This window comes from Lactuca serriola, chromosome 1 (assembly GCF_051521515.1).
Source record: "Lactuca serriola cultivar US96UC23 chromosome 1, Lser_US96UC23_V15, whole genome shotgun sequence".
NCBI classification, from domain to species: Eukaryota; Viridiplantae; Streptophyta; class Magnoliopsida; order Asterales; family Asteraceae; genus Lactuca; species Lactuca serriola.
Window position 1 is genome coordinate 163,966,385 of NC_136408.1, and position 15,959 is coordinate 163,982,343.

At 35.6% G+C, this 15,959-nt stretch overlaps 1 protein-coding gene and 2 non-coding genes across 3 annotated transcripts; all 3 read left to right on the forward strand.

Annotated features, from left to right (window-relative positions):
- Window positions 1–12,071: 12,071 nt before the first annotated feature.
- On the forward strand, window positions 12,072–13,724 carry LOC145100940 (uncharacterized). Its single transcript, XM_079038088.1, has 2 exons — window positions 12,072–12,829; window positions 13,466–13,724. The coding sequence occupies exons 1-2, from the start codon at window positions 12,209–12,211 to the stop codon at window positions 13,646–13,648; spliced, it is 804 nt and encodes a 267-aa protein (XP_078894214.1). The 5' UTR covers window positions 12,072–12,208; the 3' UTR covers window positions 13,649–13,724.
- A 732-nt stretch (window positions 13,725–14,456) lies between these two features.
- On the forward strand, window positions 14,457–14,528 carry TRNAP-UGG (transfer RNA proline (anticodon UGG)). Its single transcript has one exon. It is a non-coding gene; the product is annotated as a tRNA-Pro (tRNA).
- An 895-nt stretch (window positions 14,529–15,423) lies between these two features.
- On the forward strand, window positions 15,424–15,495 carry TRNAP-CGG (transfer RNA proline (anticodon CGG)). Its single transcript has one exon. It is a non-coding gene; the product is annotated as a tRNA-Pro (tRNA).
- The last annotated feature ends 464 nt before the right edge of the window (window positions 15,496–15,959 follow it).

Consider the following 15,959-nt stretch of genomic DNA (forward strand, 5'->3'; position numbering starts at 1 on the left):
CCTGGTCCATCTATCATTATCTTGTGCATATAGGTCGTATGTACTTAAGGTTGGCAAGACAGTTGGATGGGTGACTCTGCCCCAAGTCCACAACCAGACAAGGAACAGGAAATAGGGCGGAATCACACATCCATTGTCCGTAGAATCTTAAGTATACATTATCCTCGCGTATATACTTAGAAGTGATAGACTTGTTGGATTAATGTCTAAATCCATAACTATAATTGGTAAGACTTGACCCGACCCGGCATGGTCCATTTGGGTTGCATGGCATCATGCACTTGGATAGACCATAATAAGAGAAATAAGACACTTATGGTTATTAATATATTATAAGTTCTAGTATATTAATAATAAGAATAATAAGATTATTTAATTAGTATTGATCAAGAATTAATCTAGGATTAATTAAGTGATCAAAAGAAGACTAATTAAATATATGGGTTGATTGTGTAAATCATCCATACTTGTATAGTGGGCTAATGCTCCATGGATAATCAAGTTGGGCTAAAACCCATAGGATGGTCCATGGATGCTCCATGGCGTATTTGAACCCATGGATCCAAGGAAATGGAAAGTCATGACAATTAGGGTGTACCCTAATTGTAACCCTATATAAAGATCTTATTCTTGACAAAATCAGCGACTAGTATCATCTAGTGAGGGCTAGCCGATTTCATGAAGTGTAGAATTCTCTCAAGTTATTCCAAGTGTATTTGGTGTTGTGTGAACCATTTGAGGTGTCACACTTGGGGCACTAGGCACTCAAGCTTCATGAAGACTTTCTACATCAAAGAGGTATGTATTCTATCTTGTTACACTCATTGTTTTGTATGCTAGATTAGGATAATACCTTGGAAGTTCTTATTTGCATGTATAATAGAGAAAACATAGATCCAAGGTATTTAGGGTTGCATGTACACTTAGGAGTGTTAGAATGCTCAAAACCCAACAGTGGTATCAGAGCCTAGGCTTGTTTTCTTGTTATACTTGCAAAACTGCTTAAAAAAATCGAAGTTGTTGCTGTCTGATCATCAGACTCGGCGAGTCCATCAGGAGACTCAGCGAGTCCATGCCTAAAAAGTGATCAAATCGATCCAACTCTCCAAGTTGGTTCATGCACTCGACGAGTTGGACCCCCAGACAACATAAATTCGACTTTTTTGGCTGGAATTGGACTAGGAACATTACCCTAAGATGTTTTTGAACTTATAAACTTGTTTTTGATGTGGTAATGTTCATGCTAATCCAATTTCAAAGATAATTGTCAATAGATTCATGTTTTGTATTAGTTTAAGGTTTAGACTAATTACCTGAAAAAGATTGATTTGAATTATCTTGTTCTTATGAGTTGCTTAGATTAATAGAAAAAATGAGTGAAATAGTTGTTTTCAATCCAAATTAATCTAAGAGGTGATTCTAAAATGTGTTTTTGTAACTTGTCCTCAAGTTATATGAAAAGTCACATTTAAGTTTCATAAAACTCATAAAAGTTGGAAATGGTTACAAAAGATGAAGAGTCTTGTCCTTAAGTTATGGAGGTTCAAGAGTCACTTCATTAATAAATAAATAAATAAAGTGTAACCTTAATTAATTCCATAAGTTATAAAATAAAGAAAAGTTAATTCTTTTATTAGTTTAAAGTCTTCCATAACTTGTCCTCAAGTTATGGAACTTGAAGAGTTTTTGGATTAAAACTACTTTAAACACATAAATCATGGAATTAATTAGTTTTGAATAGTTTCAAAACTTTCCCTCAAGTTTTGGAATTTTTAAAGTTTTCTCTTATGAATACTTTAATTCCAAGTTAGCCCTTAGAATTTTAAAAGTTAAAATTCAACCCTTATACTTTATAATATTATAAGTTAATAATCTATATATGTATAAGAGCAAGTCAGTCTTACCGCTAGTACGCCTCATTCACGAAGCCGGTCTATAAGGTAGGTATAAGGTTGTTGCCTATAAAATGGCAACTTAATGGGTGTCCACTCTCACCCACCGCTTGCTTGACTGGTGGAGGGTTGTTAGCCGAACGGGTTTGACAGGACTAGAATTCTCCCTTCATTAAAAGTATTAATGATAAATACTAAGTAACTAAACCTTTTATAAATACCCAATCTTAGTTACTTAGGAAAATGTGAATAAGGTGCTAATCCATGAAATTACACTTTGCACTTTGTTTAAGTCGGTTAGTGGAGCGTGTGTGGTTAACCGGCACACTAACTCGTATTTAACAAGGTAGGCAAAGGGTAACTTAATGTCTATCATAGTATCGATGGAGCGTGTGTGGTTAACCGACACATCGATTGAGGGGTAAACACTTAAGGGTACCAAGTAATTTGCATGGTTACTTCACACCTTGTTTTGTGATCCTCGGCATCCCAGTCACAATACCTGAAGGGCACACTCGAGATATTGAAACATGCCATTGAACAGTTCAATGAATCTCAAAAGATCTAGGAGTTTCAAAACCAATTAAAACCTAATAATACATTTCGTTTATCTTGGTGGGAATTGGTGAATCGTCATTCACCTACCTTCTAATATTTTATAGCTTGGATTACGACATCCCTCTTCTAAGTTATAAAATAATTTGTAGGGTCCTAGCCTTAATATTTCATATTGGGTGTCATATTAAGGACTTAAGATCAACTATCTTGAATATCTCCCAAAAGATGTCTGGTGTAGACATTTATGATCTTCCCAAATCTCTTGAAATAAGCCTTCCTAATGAAGATGATGTCCCATGGATGTCATACTTCTTTCACCTCCTCCAATTATTCTCCCTAACCCACAAGTTCTTGAAAAGTTTAAGGTCACTCAAGCCCAATTGGCAAGGCAAGGTCTAGGTGTGGTCACGTCTTGGAGATGTAGTCACATATTGACAAGCCGGGAGAGTTGGGTGTCAAAGTCTTGAGAAAGTTGGTGGTTCAATCACTTTCTAAGTCACATAGTGAGTTCCTTTGGGACACCTATGAAACAGACTATGACAAGACCCTTAATGATCTTATCTATTTGTTAAGATCAACTTCCTTAAAACTTGATGGACATTGACAATAGTGACACAGGAAATCCAGAAAAGCATTCTCTTCCCAATGGAAAGGGATCGGCCATAGTCAACTTGGTTGACCAAATGGTAAAGAGAAAAGCTAAGTCTGTGATAGTCCCGTGTACCATTATCAAAGGGTCCATATGTTTATATTGCCAAAGAAAGGGGCATTGGTTGCGAAGCTGCCAAATTTACCTAAGGATGTTGAAGTCAATAAGTTTGACTCTACTTCAGGTAAAGTCCACTATCTAATTCTGCTAAGTTTCTAATCTGAGATTCTTGATACATGATATGACTGGGTCACATGTTGATGTTTTAAGAATCAAAGAAAAGTAAAGAAACTTAAAGAAAGAATATGTTGAATCTGATCGTGTAGATGGATTTCTATCGCGTAGTTTGAAGATCGGATTCTTGAGCTACTTCTTTGGAGTTATGAGATATTGCTTAGGAATAGATAACAACAAGTTTTCATATGGATTGTAAGGATAAGTTTTTCCGCAAAGATTTAAAATAAAAGGAAATTTTTGATTTTATTTATTTTAAAATATCCTTACAATGGCATTTGAGGAGAAATTTTTGCTTATATGATTCCATTAATAGCAAGAGTGGAAATATGAAATAGATTCTTTCATTTGTGGTAATGTCTAAATTTACCAAATAAGGAAAGATTCTCATCACCCAAGTTTCAATTGGACCGGAACTTGGAATCATGCAAGTTGTATAGCATGATGAATGAGAACTTTCAAGTATTGGAAAATTAAGACTAATTACTTGTTCACATGGATGTGTGAGTCAAGTGAAGGACTAAGGGATCGAGTACACATTCTTGTGCACTGGTCAAGTCCACCACAAAAGATTGATAAGACTATTCGTCATAGTTTACTAAAGCTCAGTAAATAAGATTATACTTATAAGCTTAAGTGTAACTCTGAAACATTGGAAAAGGTTCCAATGTATGGCAGAGCGAATAAGAAGAATCAAACTAGGCAGAAGGATAAAAGTTTCTCAAATCTGAAAAGATGGGAGAGTACTTTAGTATCAGTTTTGTGATCATCTTAATGATTAAGAAACCATATCAAAAATTAGTTCTCTAAGGAAAATCTTAGTGCATTCTTATGACTAAGAAGAGGAACTTGAATTGTTGAAGTGGTTAAATCAAGAAGATGAGTCATACTTCGTTCCAATACAAGTATTAGAGTCATACTCCAAGATTGTAATTTGAGTGACATGTCTTAAAGAAGGTTTAAAACACTTTTCAAATGTAAGGGTAAAAGATTTCTACCCTTGTACATTTGAAATTGGTAAGTTGTGATGTTTTGGATAAAACAAAGACCAGCTTAGGCCAATTGTGTGAAGTGTTTGTCTTGATTAGAATCCACACTATCCCTTGAATATTTGACAAGGAAGTCTTATAGGTCAAGAGGACAGTGGGAGTCTTAAAGGTCTTGAAAGTCTCAAGAACTAATAAAGAAGAGAACCTGAAGTTCTTCACTAGCACACGACTTGAGGTTTATAACCTATCATGTTGACATATTCTGTTCCCATTCTAGTTAAAGTTGGTTTTGCATATGAGTTCTTAGAGTTCTCAATTAGTTGCACAGCAACTTGGAAGCAATGGCAGGCCCTTGAGCTGCCATGTGGCAAGAAATTAAGATTGAGTTCAGTCCATATGAGTTTGGATTTGTCATTATCCTTGCCTTGTGACTATGGTTTTGACAATTCACATGGATAAGAACACATACACCATTAAATCTAAGTGTCCTAAGGTTTCTCTCCGATTCATGAAAATGATGGTGAGGAAACACTTTCACTAAGTAGATTTTAGCTAGATAGCAATTGTGATATTTGCATTCACAAAGTCGTTAGTGGAGCGTGTGTGGTTTACCGGCACACTAACCTGGACTTCTGAGAAGTGGCAAAAAGGTCTAACCATTATGATTACGGCATCCCTCTTCAAAATTGTTTAGACACACAAGTGTGCTATCTAAGGAAAGGTGTATGATTTTGATAAAGTTTTATCAAAACAATCTAGTATCAGAAATCTGAACTTTGGTAAGAAAGTCAGCTGATTTCTGAGTACATGTCAAAGCTAGTGGGAGCATAAGTGTTATGCTAATAATCATCATGTTAGTGGGAGCATGATAATTATGATAAGTATTGCAAGTTAGCAATGTTAATTATAGAAAACAAAAGTTTCAATTGAGAAAGAGTTGTTTTGCTATAATTAAGGGAGAGGAAATTATACTTCGTCTCAAATCTATAAGCTTAGATCATGAGGTTTTAATCATTTAGTCAAGGATATATATGAATTTCATGTTGGAATGGCTCAACATAAGGAAATTTTGTATACGAGTCCATTATTTGCGTTCTAAAATTCGATTATGATTACGGCATCCCTTTTCATAATCTGAATTATGAGAACTTGGCAAATTGAAATGGAAATATTATAGCAAAAGACTGGTTTAGTCTTTATGTGAGACATCATGAATCGTGTCCCATATGCTTCGGATATAGGATCGATTACATGTGCTATATTCATCATTTCTAAAATTTTCCAAATACCTGGGGCATTAAGAAGGGAAAAGGTTTAGAACTGGATATGACTAAAAGGATTAAACAATTGTCGAGGACAATCTAAGGTTTACCAAAGATTGGTTGCTCAAGGACATTTGGAAGTATAGTGATAATTCTGGAAGGACCATATTGACATAATCTGTAAGGAGGCAACTCTTGTTCAGAAGTGATAGTCAAAATGGAATCTGGAAATGTTTCAAAGTTAGAATTTTCAATCTGTTTAAGATTAGGAAACTTAATGCAAGAAGGATGTTTCCAAGGAGCTGATCTCATTTGGAATACTCTGTAATGATTGTTGTCAAGTGTTTCTGACTTTATGCATAATCATTACAAGAGGATCAATGCATATAAGTTTAGAATCTAACAGATTTCAGTAAATGGCATGAATTTGGAATTCTTGCATTTGCAGTAAGGATTTGGGAGTGTGAAAAGAGAACATTGAAGTTATGTTCAATTGATCTAGTTCACAAAGTAAAGATCATAGACAAACCTAGTATGCATACTTGGTGTGTGGCATGACTAGTGTTTAGAAAAACATAGTGTACATGCTTGGAGCATGGGACAACTATTATTTTAAATTCAAGAATAAAGTTGATAGTTGAAACAGTATACAATGAATAATGTGTAATCATATGGTGATAAATAAAAGGTGTTTTATTTATGTTTATAGGTTTTGATACCGTATTGGATTCAATTATTATTGTGTTTCATTTTGCATGTTTTGACTTCCAGAATAAACTGGGTTATTCTTCCGGAATGACTAAGTTATTCAAACCATCCACAGTCGGTCATATGTTGGAAGTAGATATGAATTAAAACTGTCATGAGTTGGCTTGTAGAGGTCTAAGGTGTTGGACAAAGGGCTACAACACTCATGAGTACTCATAAGTTCTGAGTATTGGATTCAACCCGCACTCATTGGAATCACTTCATGGATTTTATCACGAGTGATCATGAGACGATAATATCTTATATTCTTCAAACCTAGAGATATGAGTTGTTACTATGAGTTGGTTGTACATTGATTGCACGAAAACACATTTGGTAACTCGGTGCTATAAAACGTGTCTTTGTGTATGATTCAACAAGTAGTAGAACAAGCCATATGAGTCGAAGTTTATCCATTCCTTTTACCTTAGGGATAAAAGCGATATCTGTGGGCCCCTCGATGATTTGATGATGACAAATGGAAGTGCTCGGCCGGGCCAGGACTGATTTGATTTGTTCAATTAGTCAGTCGTCATAAATCAGAAATCGGGAAACAACAAATGGACAGAGAGAATGATTATAATCCATGTCTCAGTCCATATGATATCTAGAATGGAGGAATATATGATCCCTTATCTAATGGACAAGTCACTGACAAAGGTCAGAGTTCATCTACAAGGTCAGAGTTCGACAGAAGCTTTTGAGAGCTACGATTGCCAGTCGGTTCCTGAAGTCATACGCAATATTAGTTTTAGACTTATCCAAGTGGGAGACTGTTGGATTAATGTCTAAGTCCATAACTATAATTGGTAAGACTTGACCCGACCCGGCATGGTCCATTTGGGTTGCATGGCATCATGCACTTGGATAGACTATAATGAGAGAAATAAGACACTTATGGTTATTAATATATTATAAGTTCTAGTATATTAATAATAAGAATAATAAGATTATTTAATTAGTATTGATCAAGAATTAATCTAGGATTAATTAAGTGATCAAAAGAAGACTAATTAAATATATGGGTTGATTGTGTAAATCATCCATACTTGTATAGTGGGCTAATGCTCCATGGATAATCAAGTTGGGCTAAAACCCATAGGATGGTCCATGGATGCTCCATGGTGTATTTGAACCCATGGATCCAAGGAAATGGAAAGTCATGACAATTAGGGTGTACCCTAATTGTAACCCTATATAAAGATCTTATTCTTGACAAAATCGGCGACTAGTATCATCTAGAGAGGGCTAGCCGATTTCATGAAGTGTAGAATTCTCTCAAGTTATTCCAAGTGTATTTGGTGTTGTGTGAACCATTTGAGGTGTCACACTTGGGGCACTAGGCACTCAAGCTTCATGAAGACTTTCTACATCAAAGAGGTATGTATTCTATCTTGTTACACTCATTGTTTTGTATGCTAGATTAGGATAATACCTTGGAAGTTCTTATTTGCATGTATAATAGAGAAAACATAGATCCAAGGTATTTAGGGTTGCATGTACACTTAGGAGTGTTAGAATGCTCAAAACCCAACAAGACTAACCTTGTTCGTCCCAAGCTTCTATGCTTGAACTTTATCTGTTGCTTGAAGGGTCTCCTGGAAATACTTGTGGTAAGGTTTCAGAAGGCATAATACTCCTCTGGTGAGTGTTTTGGGGTATCACAACGAGAGATGAACCGGAGGTCCGTGTCGGATCTGTGTTTATGAGAGACGAAGGCGTCGATATTCGGTGGGTTAGGTGAAGGGTCCTTTCGTAGCCGTTAAATCGGGAAGGTGAGGACTATATCAATCGAAATCGAATGATGACAACAATATCTTTTTAGATAAAACATGTGTTAAGCTGTATTTGCATGAAGTGTTCATTAGGGGTGATAAAGTATCTCGTGTTTCTTTTCAGTGTGTTTCGTTTTCTTTGATGTTATTATTAATGCAAATGATTTATACCACAACGTCTAGCACTGGTAGTGAGTGTGTTCTGATAGCTAGCAATGATACTAGATATCATGATCCCTGACAGGTCACTCTATGATCGAGTGGTATATGTGCGTCGCTTGAAATTTGGTATTGGTGAATTCGTCGAGTGAGTGGCTCTACCCTAATCCCACTGCTAGACATGGAACAGGAGCCAAGACGGTATTATTCGCTTTATGTCTTTAGTATTTTGATTATAATTAACCCCGATGTGTATACAAAGTCATCACAGCTTACAGGTAATGATCCCAAGGTCATATATGAGTGTCTTTGGTTTGATTTGAACGAGAGAGTATTTTAACTACTTTTAGAAAGATGGTGATTTTAGCAAGCATACCAAATTCGTTACAAACATATGGTACTTAAACGTTTTTGTCGTTGGAAACATTATAAAAGTCCTGATATGGTTCCCTTGATGCTCCTGCTGGTGTGTTCATCACACTTCTGCTGCTCCCCCGTCATTCTTCTCGGTTGGACATTCTCTCTTGAAGTGTCCCGTTTCATCGCATAGGTAGCATAATGGTCTTACCTTGGTGCTGGTGATTGAAGGGAGGTGCTGGGTCGGGGCCTTGCAGAAACGGACGGTATGTCCTTTCCTGTTGCAGTTGTTACAATGCATCACCCGGCAAACCCCATTGTGATGGAAGCCACACTTGTTACACTTTGGGAGTGATCCCTTATATGGTCTGGTCGGCGCTTGGGGGACAGACCCCGTGGCTAGTGTCGAGGCATGTGTCGTGACTGCTGTTTTAATGGCAGGTGCAGCCACAGATTGCTTTCTTCCAACGAATTTTTGAGGTAGGTTACACTTCTTTTCGTCCCAAAACTTTCGCTTCTTGTTCGTAGTTTTTTGGCCTGAGGCGCCTTCGTCGGCAGACACCCGCTGGTGTTCCTGATTGTTACAACAATCTGTATTTTCGGTACCGCTTCCATCTCTGCTGGCGTTGTTAGCGTTGAGTTGCGCCATGACGGCTGTCACGGCTGCCGTGACTGCAGCTTGAAAAGTAGAAGGATCTATCTGCAGGATTGCTGCCTTGCTTGTTGGATGGTTACCTTCTTTTGAAGACATAATCCTGTTGCATGAGGAGAAACGATGTCGTGAGTAGGGATGATTATCTCTAGTGCATTCTTACGATTTATATTCACATATATAAATTTTTGCACATTACTATACTATTCCTAGTGTTTCTGCTAACGTTCCTAAGAAGGAGTTATGGTAGTGGGTAGAAGTAGGTTTTGTACAGGCGTTAAGCTTTACTCATCTTAGAATCATGTTTGTCCAAACACACTTAGCTGAGGAGTTTTGATGGGATCCGGTGTATTAGTGCTCGTATGATCGCACCCTATAGGTCTACGAAGAAGGCAACTCTCAACCAAGGTGTTCAAAGGTGAGACGAAAATGAGTTTTTAGAATGGCTATACGTCGCGAGTTTTCTAACTAAGTTTATCTTAGTTCATTTTGTAACGTATTTCGGTTGTTTTATGGTGTTCTGAAAACATTTCATAACGAGAGTCTATATGTGATGAACTTATGAGTTTTTGCAGTGTTGCTCCCAAGGAAATAGTACGCATGTCCCTTTTATTTGTATGATTTTAGCATATTTAGTTTTTAGGGGAAGGTTTTAAGCCTAATGCAGGTCCACACTACATCATTGCGAGGAAAGTTTGGACCGCAAATAAATCTCTCGACTAGTGTAATCACTAACTCGTGGGGTCGGGCCTACACATGGAGGGGAGTAACACCAAATTGAAAAACACTAGAAAGCTTGCAAGTTGCAATCTCAATTATCTGACACAAGGTTTTAATGTTTTAATGTAGAAGAGGTGACGATATCCTCCTGAGATCTACTAATCGCTTTACGAGGTTACAACAATTCACAACCCTTTGTTTATGCTTGCGTACACGCCGTAGTCGGTTATATTACGCCGCTTCATGAGACTGCAACAATAGCCGGAGAAATTCTTTCATGTGGTGCAAAATACATTCGTAGAGGAACAAAAAGAAGGAAAGAAGAATGCACCTAAATAGATCATCGAAGAAATTATTTCAATTTTCACTAGTAACTATGTAAAGGAGAAATAATCACATAATTCATCACCACAATATGAATTCCTTCGAATTTATGATGGTTTCCTTTTTATTGTATTTTCGATTTGATGTAATTTGCAACAGGTTTGAATATGAGCAAAGGACAAATGCACTGCTTACGTTCCATACGTTGGGAACAACTGGTTTGCGCTCATCGTTTTCAACCCATTAGCTTAAGTTCAATGTTTTAAAAACCAGTTTTTTAGTTGAACCGATATGATGACCGATTCCTGGTTTAACCGGTTCGACCGCCGGTTAACTAGTTTCTATATTTTTCATGTTTTTTTTCCTATTTTCCTACATATACATACATATATAAATAATGAATTTGATGTTTACAAATTCAAACATTAAAAATAGACATAAAAATAAGTTTTAGATGAATCCAAACACATTAAAATAATATATAACCATAAGTTCTGATGTTTTACATCAATCCATATATGTCAAAAAGAAAATAAAGTATAATACCGTAACGAAATATAATTTTAGATGAATAAAAACACTTCAAAAAACTTTATAACATTCACTACATGTTTTTATTTAGAGAAAACTAAAGAAATATGAAAAAAAATCACCAAAGTTTATTATGTAAATGGTTTTTTTCATGTGTTTTTGTTCGGTTTAACAGGTTTATTTTGACTGGTTCAATCGGTTTTTTCTAAAAATCGGCCGGTTCAATCCGGTACAGAAATCAATGTAAACCGATGATAGTTGAACCGCTCCCTCCCCCAGTTTCCAGTCCGACCAGTTTGACCGGCCGGTTCAAACCGGTTCTTAAAACACTGCTTAAGTTTTCTTTCCGTCTTCATAACTATCTTCCTTTTTCTGTAGAAGCGATCTAAAATGAGGAATTTGAACAGTGGTGAGTATTAAGGTAAGAATGATGGTGGCCGAAGACGGGGCTCTGTCGGTGATTGTGGTTCAAAGGGACTACCAACTTAGTTGAGTAGAGTTGAAACTTGAAAGTAGTTGCAGGCTGAAGATCACAGTAAAGAAGAATCAAAGATTTGTGGTAGATTGTGGTTCAAACCTTGGATGAAGATTGCAAGGCCGGAGAATGACCAGCATGGACTTATTATACGTTAATTGTTTTACTACAAATTATCCCTTTCCTTTGAAATCCAAATACATAATATATGGGCATAATTGTCATTTTCATTTAAAATTCAGTGTGTATCAAAAAGATCCGTGGAAATATCACCTTGAAATTTTTATTCATCCACTGTACATTTTTCAAGTGGACATCCTCCTGATATTTTCACTGTACATTTTTGTTCATACCCTTGAAATTAGAGGGTTTTTAAAAAAAAAAAATAAATAAATAAGAAAAGAGAGACGGAGAAAAATCCAAACGTCAGTTCTTCTTTCCTCGGTCGCATCTTCCCAAAGACGAAACGCCGATTTCCTGTGTCTGTTCAAGAAGCCGGACACGCCGCTTCTTTTCCGTTTACCGGTCGCCGTTACTTCTTCCAATTCGCCTGCCTCCTTCCTGAATCGATTCCCAGGATCCAGATACACCTCAATAAAACCGAGACCCACCCCCGACATATGCTCTAGCTGTGTGTGCAGGTCTTTATCTTCATCTTTGCTTCGCTTCTTGATGGCGTGAATGGACTAAACAGGGAACCTGTTGACGAGGGCTTCTCAAAGAAGACGATGGTGATTAATATCTGCGATAGTGATGATGCCTGGATGAGAATGATGGCGTGGTGGCTGAGATGTAGAAGATGATCATGTCATCCCTTTGATTTGGTACATCATCTATCAATAAGGACAAGGGCAAAAAGGTCAAAATGCTTTAATTTCAAGTGAATGGAGAAAATAATTCAGTGGAAATATCAGATCCCTTTTTGGTTATTTGTGGCCATTTTTTCATTCCCTCGTTATCCTGCTTGCTTCATCATGGACTTGTCTCCAATTCCCAAATCTTTCATACTTAACCAAACAAAATCAACTAAGAATTACCACCACATCGCATCAACATCTTTCAATCATTTCCTTAAACCCCAAACACCCAAAACCCTAATTTCATCATCTCAACAAACCAAACCCAAAACCCTCGTGGATTCTGCAGAAAATGAGAAGAAAATCATCGAGAAACCCACCATGTCTGATATTTTGAAATCCTCGAAAGCACAAAACCTTGAGCTCCAGCTGCAAACAGTAGGACCTTTCTTCAGAATCACAGCAAAGAGCTTTGAAACGAACAAAGTTCTGGGAAGAGCGGAGGGGGTGATAAGAGTATGGTGGAAGAAAGGGAAGATTCTTCATTTGGATTCAATTAAATTGACCCGAGAAACATTGGGTATGGATAGATCCATATTTGGAATCGGGTTGTTTATTGGAGCAGTTATGATCCGACATGGATATGATTGTGGGTGTAAAACAGCCGAGTTGCTTGCCATTAATGACTCCGATCTTTACCATGCCAAGGTTTTTGTTTCATACTTTTTTTAAATGGTAGAGTAAATTACACAAATGGTCCCTATGGTTTGGGGTAATTTGTACGTTTGGTCCCTAACTTATTTTTTTAACTCGGAAGCTTCCTATTGTTTGCTTTTATTACGTGTTTGGGCCCTACTGTTTGTTTTTGTTACGCGTTTGGTCCATATCTTATCTAAAAATACTATTATTTAAATAGGAAAAAATTGTGGGGTAGGTAAGCTAAGGTGAAAGGGGTGGGGTTGGGAGTGTGTTTATCTAAATAAATTAAAAAAATTAAGGGCAAAATAGTCTTTTTAGCTAAGACAGGGACCAAATGCGTAACAAAAGCAAATAGTAGGGATCTTCCGAGTTAAAAAAATAAGTTAGGGACCAAACACGCAAATTATCCTAAACCATAGGGACCATTCATGTAATTTACTCTAAAGGCTACTAATACTCTTTATCTTTTAACCCACAAAAAACAGATCATATTTAATTCATTAATTCATATTGCGATATTGTTCTGAAAAACAACCCACTCAATTATAAATTGCAATAACATCATGCAAATTTATTATAATCGAACAAGAAAAAAAAATATTTTTTGTAAAATGATTTAAGATTGATTAAATACTTGCATTGCAGCTTGTGAAGTTTTATAGAAGAATAGGCTTCGAAGCAGTGCATGAGGTGACAGGATCGTCATTGGGAGACATCAGGCACATGTTGGTGTGGGGTGGCGTTGGCACACGTATGGATGCCGATGTTGAACGTCTACTCATCAAGTGGTGTACACGATTTATTGTTACTAGAGATTCAAACTCGTAAATGTTCATATAGTTTTATTATTCGTATTCAAGCACAATAATTATTTCAACCATTTTATTATATGCATCATTTCTGATGTCAATGTCGTAAATGTTAGGAAAATTGAACAACATACAACACATAGAATTTAAGCTATGAGCTTGAGAAGAGTTTACTTAGTATAATAAAAACATAAAAATTTACAATCAATATAATTGTGTTATGTTCATGGTTGAACTAAAGAGAAAAAAAACTATCAATTCATAACAATAGTTTACATCATAATGTTCACAACTTCAAATATGCACATCGTCAAAAGTTTCTCAAGCACCCCTTTTACTTAATATCCAATTTTGACTTCATTTGATAATAACTTTGTTACACTCAAAACCAACAACTTGAAGCTTTTTACATCTCTATCTCTCTTCATTTCAGCAAAGAATAGAAAACAAAATAATTCAAGCCATAATATCTACAATATAAGTCATGACGATTTTTAACATCCCCCATGGAAAATGGAAATCACTAAACAACATAAAAATCAGAATATAGAAAATTTAATTTTCCAACAACAAACACTTACGATTTAACTAAAATTAGAAAACACAAGATTGTTATAGATACGTTACACAAAATAATAGATACAACTTGTGGCTCTTCAAATGCAATATAACTGTATAAAAAAGATATACTCAAAGCCAAGAATTTAAACCTACAAACACCACAAAAATTTGAGTTTGTTGTAGAAGATATGTTTGGAACATTGCATTTAGCATTTTAAGTATATAGTGTGATAATAAAAGAAACAAACAGATAAAATTAACAAGATGGGCATTTGGTCTAGTGGTATGATTCTCGCTTTGGGTGCGAGAGGTCCCGAGTTCGATTCTCGGAATGCCCCCTTCCTTTTTTATTTTAAAAACATTAATTAAATTTTAAGTGCCACTGTAATACTCAATTTACTATTAATATAAACTAAAGTCAACTTGAGACTTTTTGAAACAAATCCACTAACTAAACTGGATATTATTTTATATCCCAGTCCCAAAAACAAACATGTGCCTACAGATCTGAAAAGATTCTTTATCAGTGTAAACTGGAATCATCAGCAATTACTTCTTGCTGATATGCAGAAATCATAAAAAGATTCAAAAGTATAATACTTTAATACAAATCAATGAAAAAATAGATAAAAGTAAATTGCTGTTTCTACATCCAAAGATTTGTTACTGAAGTTGTAATTGATTTTCATTGATACCTATGACACCTGAAATATAAGTATAACAAACAGTAAGTAAAGTTGCTTAAAACACATGGCTCACAATCTTCAAATATGGAATTGTGCCTTTAGAAGTCTTCAAATATGTGTTTTTATGCTTAATTGGTATGGTATTCATATTTTCTAGTTGTATCATAATCATATATGGATTTCATACTATGATATCTTGTTTCACTAGGATTTAAGCCAAACACCATGCATTTCCATGTAGCAAGTGGTGAGGCTCTAACATGGCATTTCTGAAAAGAAGAAGCTTGTTGATATTGAAGAAAGAAAATAAAAAGATAGCAACTTTTGATTGAAAATTTCTAGATAGATATGCTTATTATCTATTATAGGCATTTCAAAGATGATTAGTAACTTGCATGCAGAGAAAGAACAATAACAAGACTTTAAAGAACTATCAATTGAACTCATAACTCAAAAAAAATAAAAAATAATGTCAAATAATTTTGTGATCTTCATGAAATAAAAAGAAAGAGATACATAGATAGATAGATAGATAGATGAAGGAAGTGGGCATTTGGTCTAGTGGTATGATTCTCGCTTCGGGTGCGAGAGGTCCCGAGTTCGATTCCCGGAATGCCCCTTTTTTCTTTTTTTTTTCAACTCATTTTATATATAAAAAAGTAAGTGCCTCTATTTTGTTTATAATTTGACTGTTAGTTGATGGGGTTATTATTAGCATATATTTAAAATGTAAAGCAAAAGGTCCAAACCCATAAATAATGAAATCATCAAGATGTGAAGAAAAAAGATACATGTGGTGTTCTTGACATGGAGTACTGTATCTATTCATCTTCCTCAACCAATATGTCCTTAGAACTTACGAGTGAATCTTGTACTTTACGTTATCAGTCTGATAACGTAAAGGACACTAAGTTTTACTTTCAACATCTTGAATTGTAATTTAATAATATTTCTTCACTTCTAATATGATTAACCTAGGGTCTCATCTTTTTACCTACAAAACTTGTTCGAAAACCCTACACAGATTCAGGATAGATGTTGAGAATTGAATTCAACATAGTTACCTGAATAACTTCATGAAAC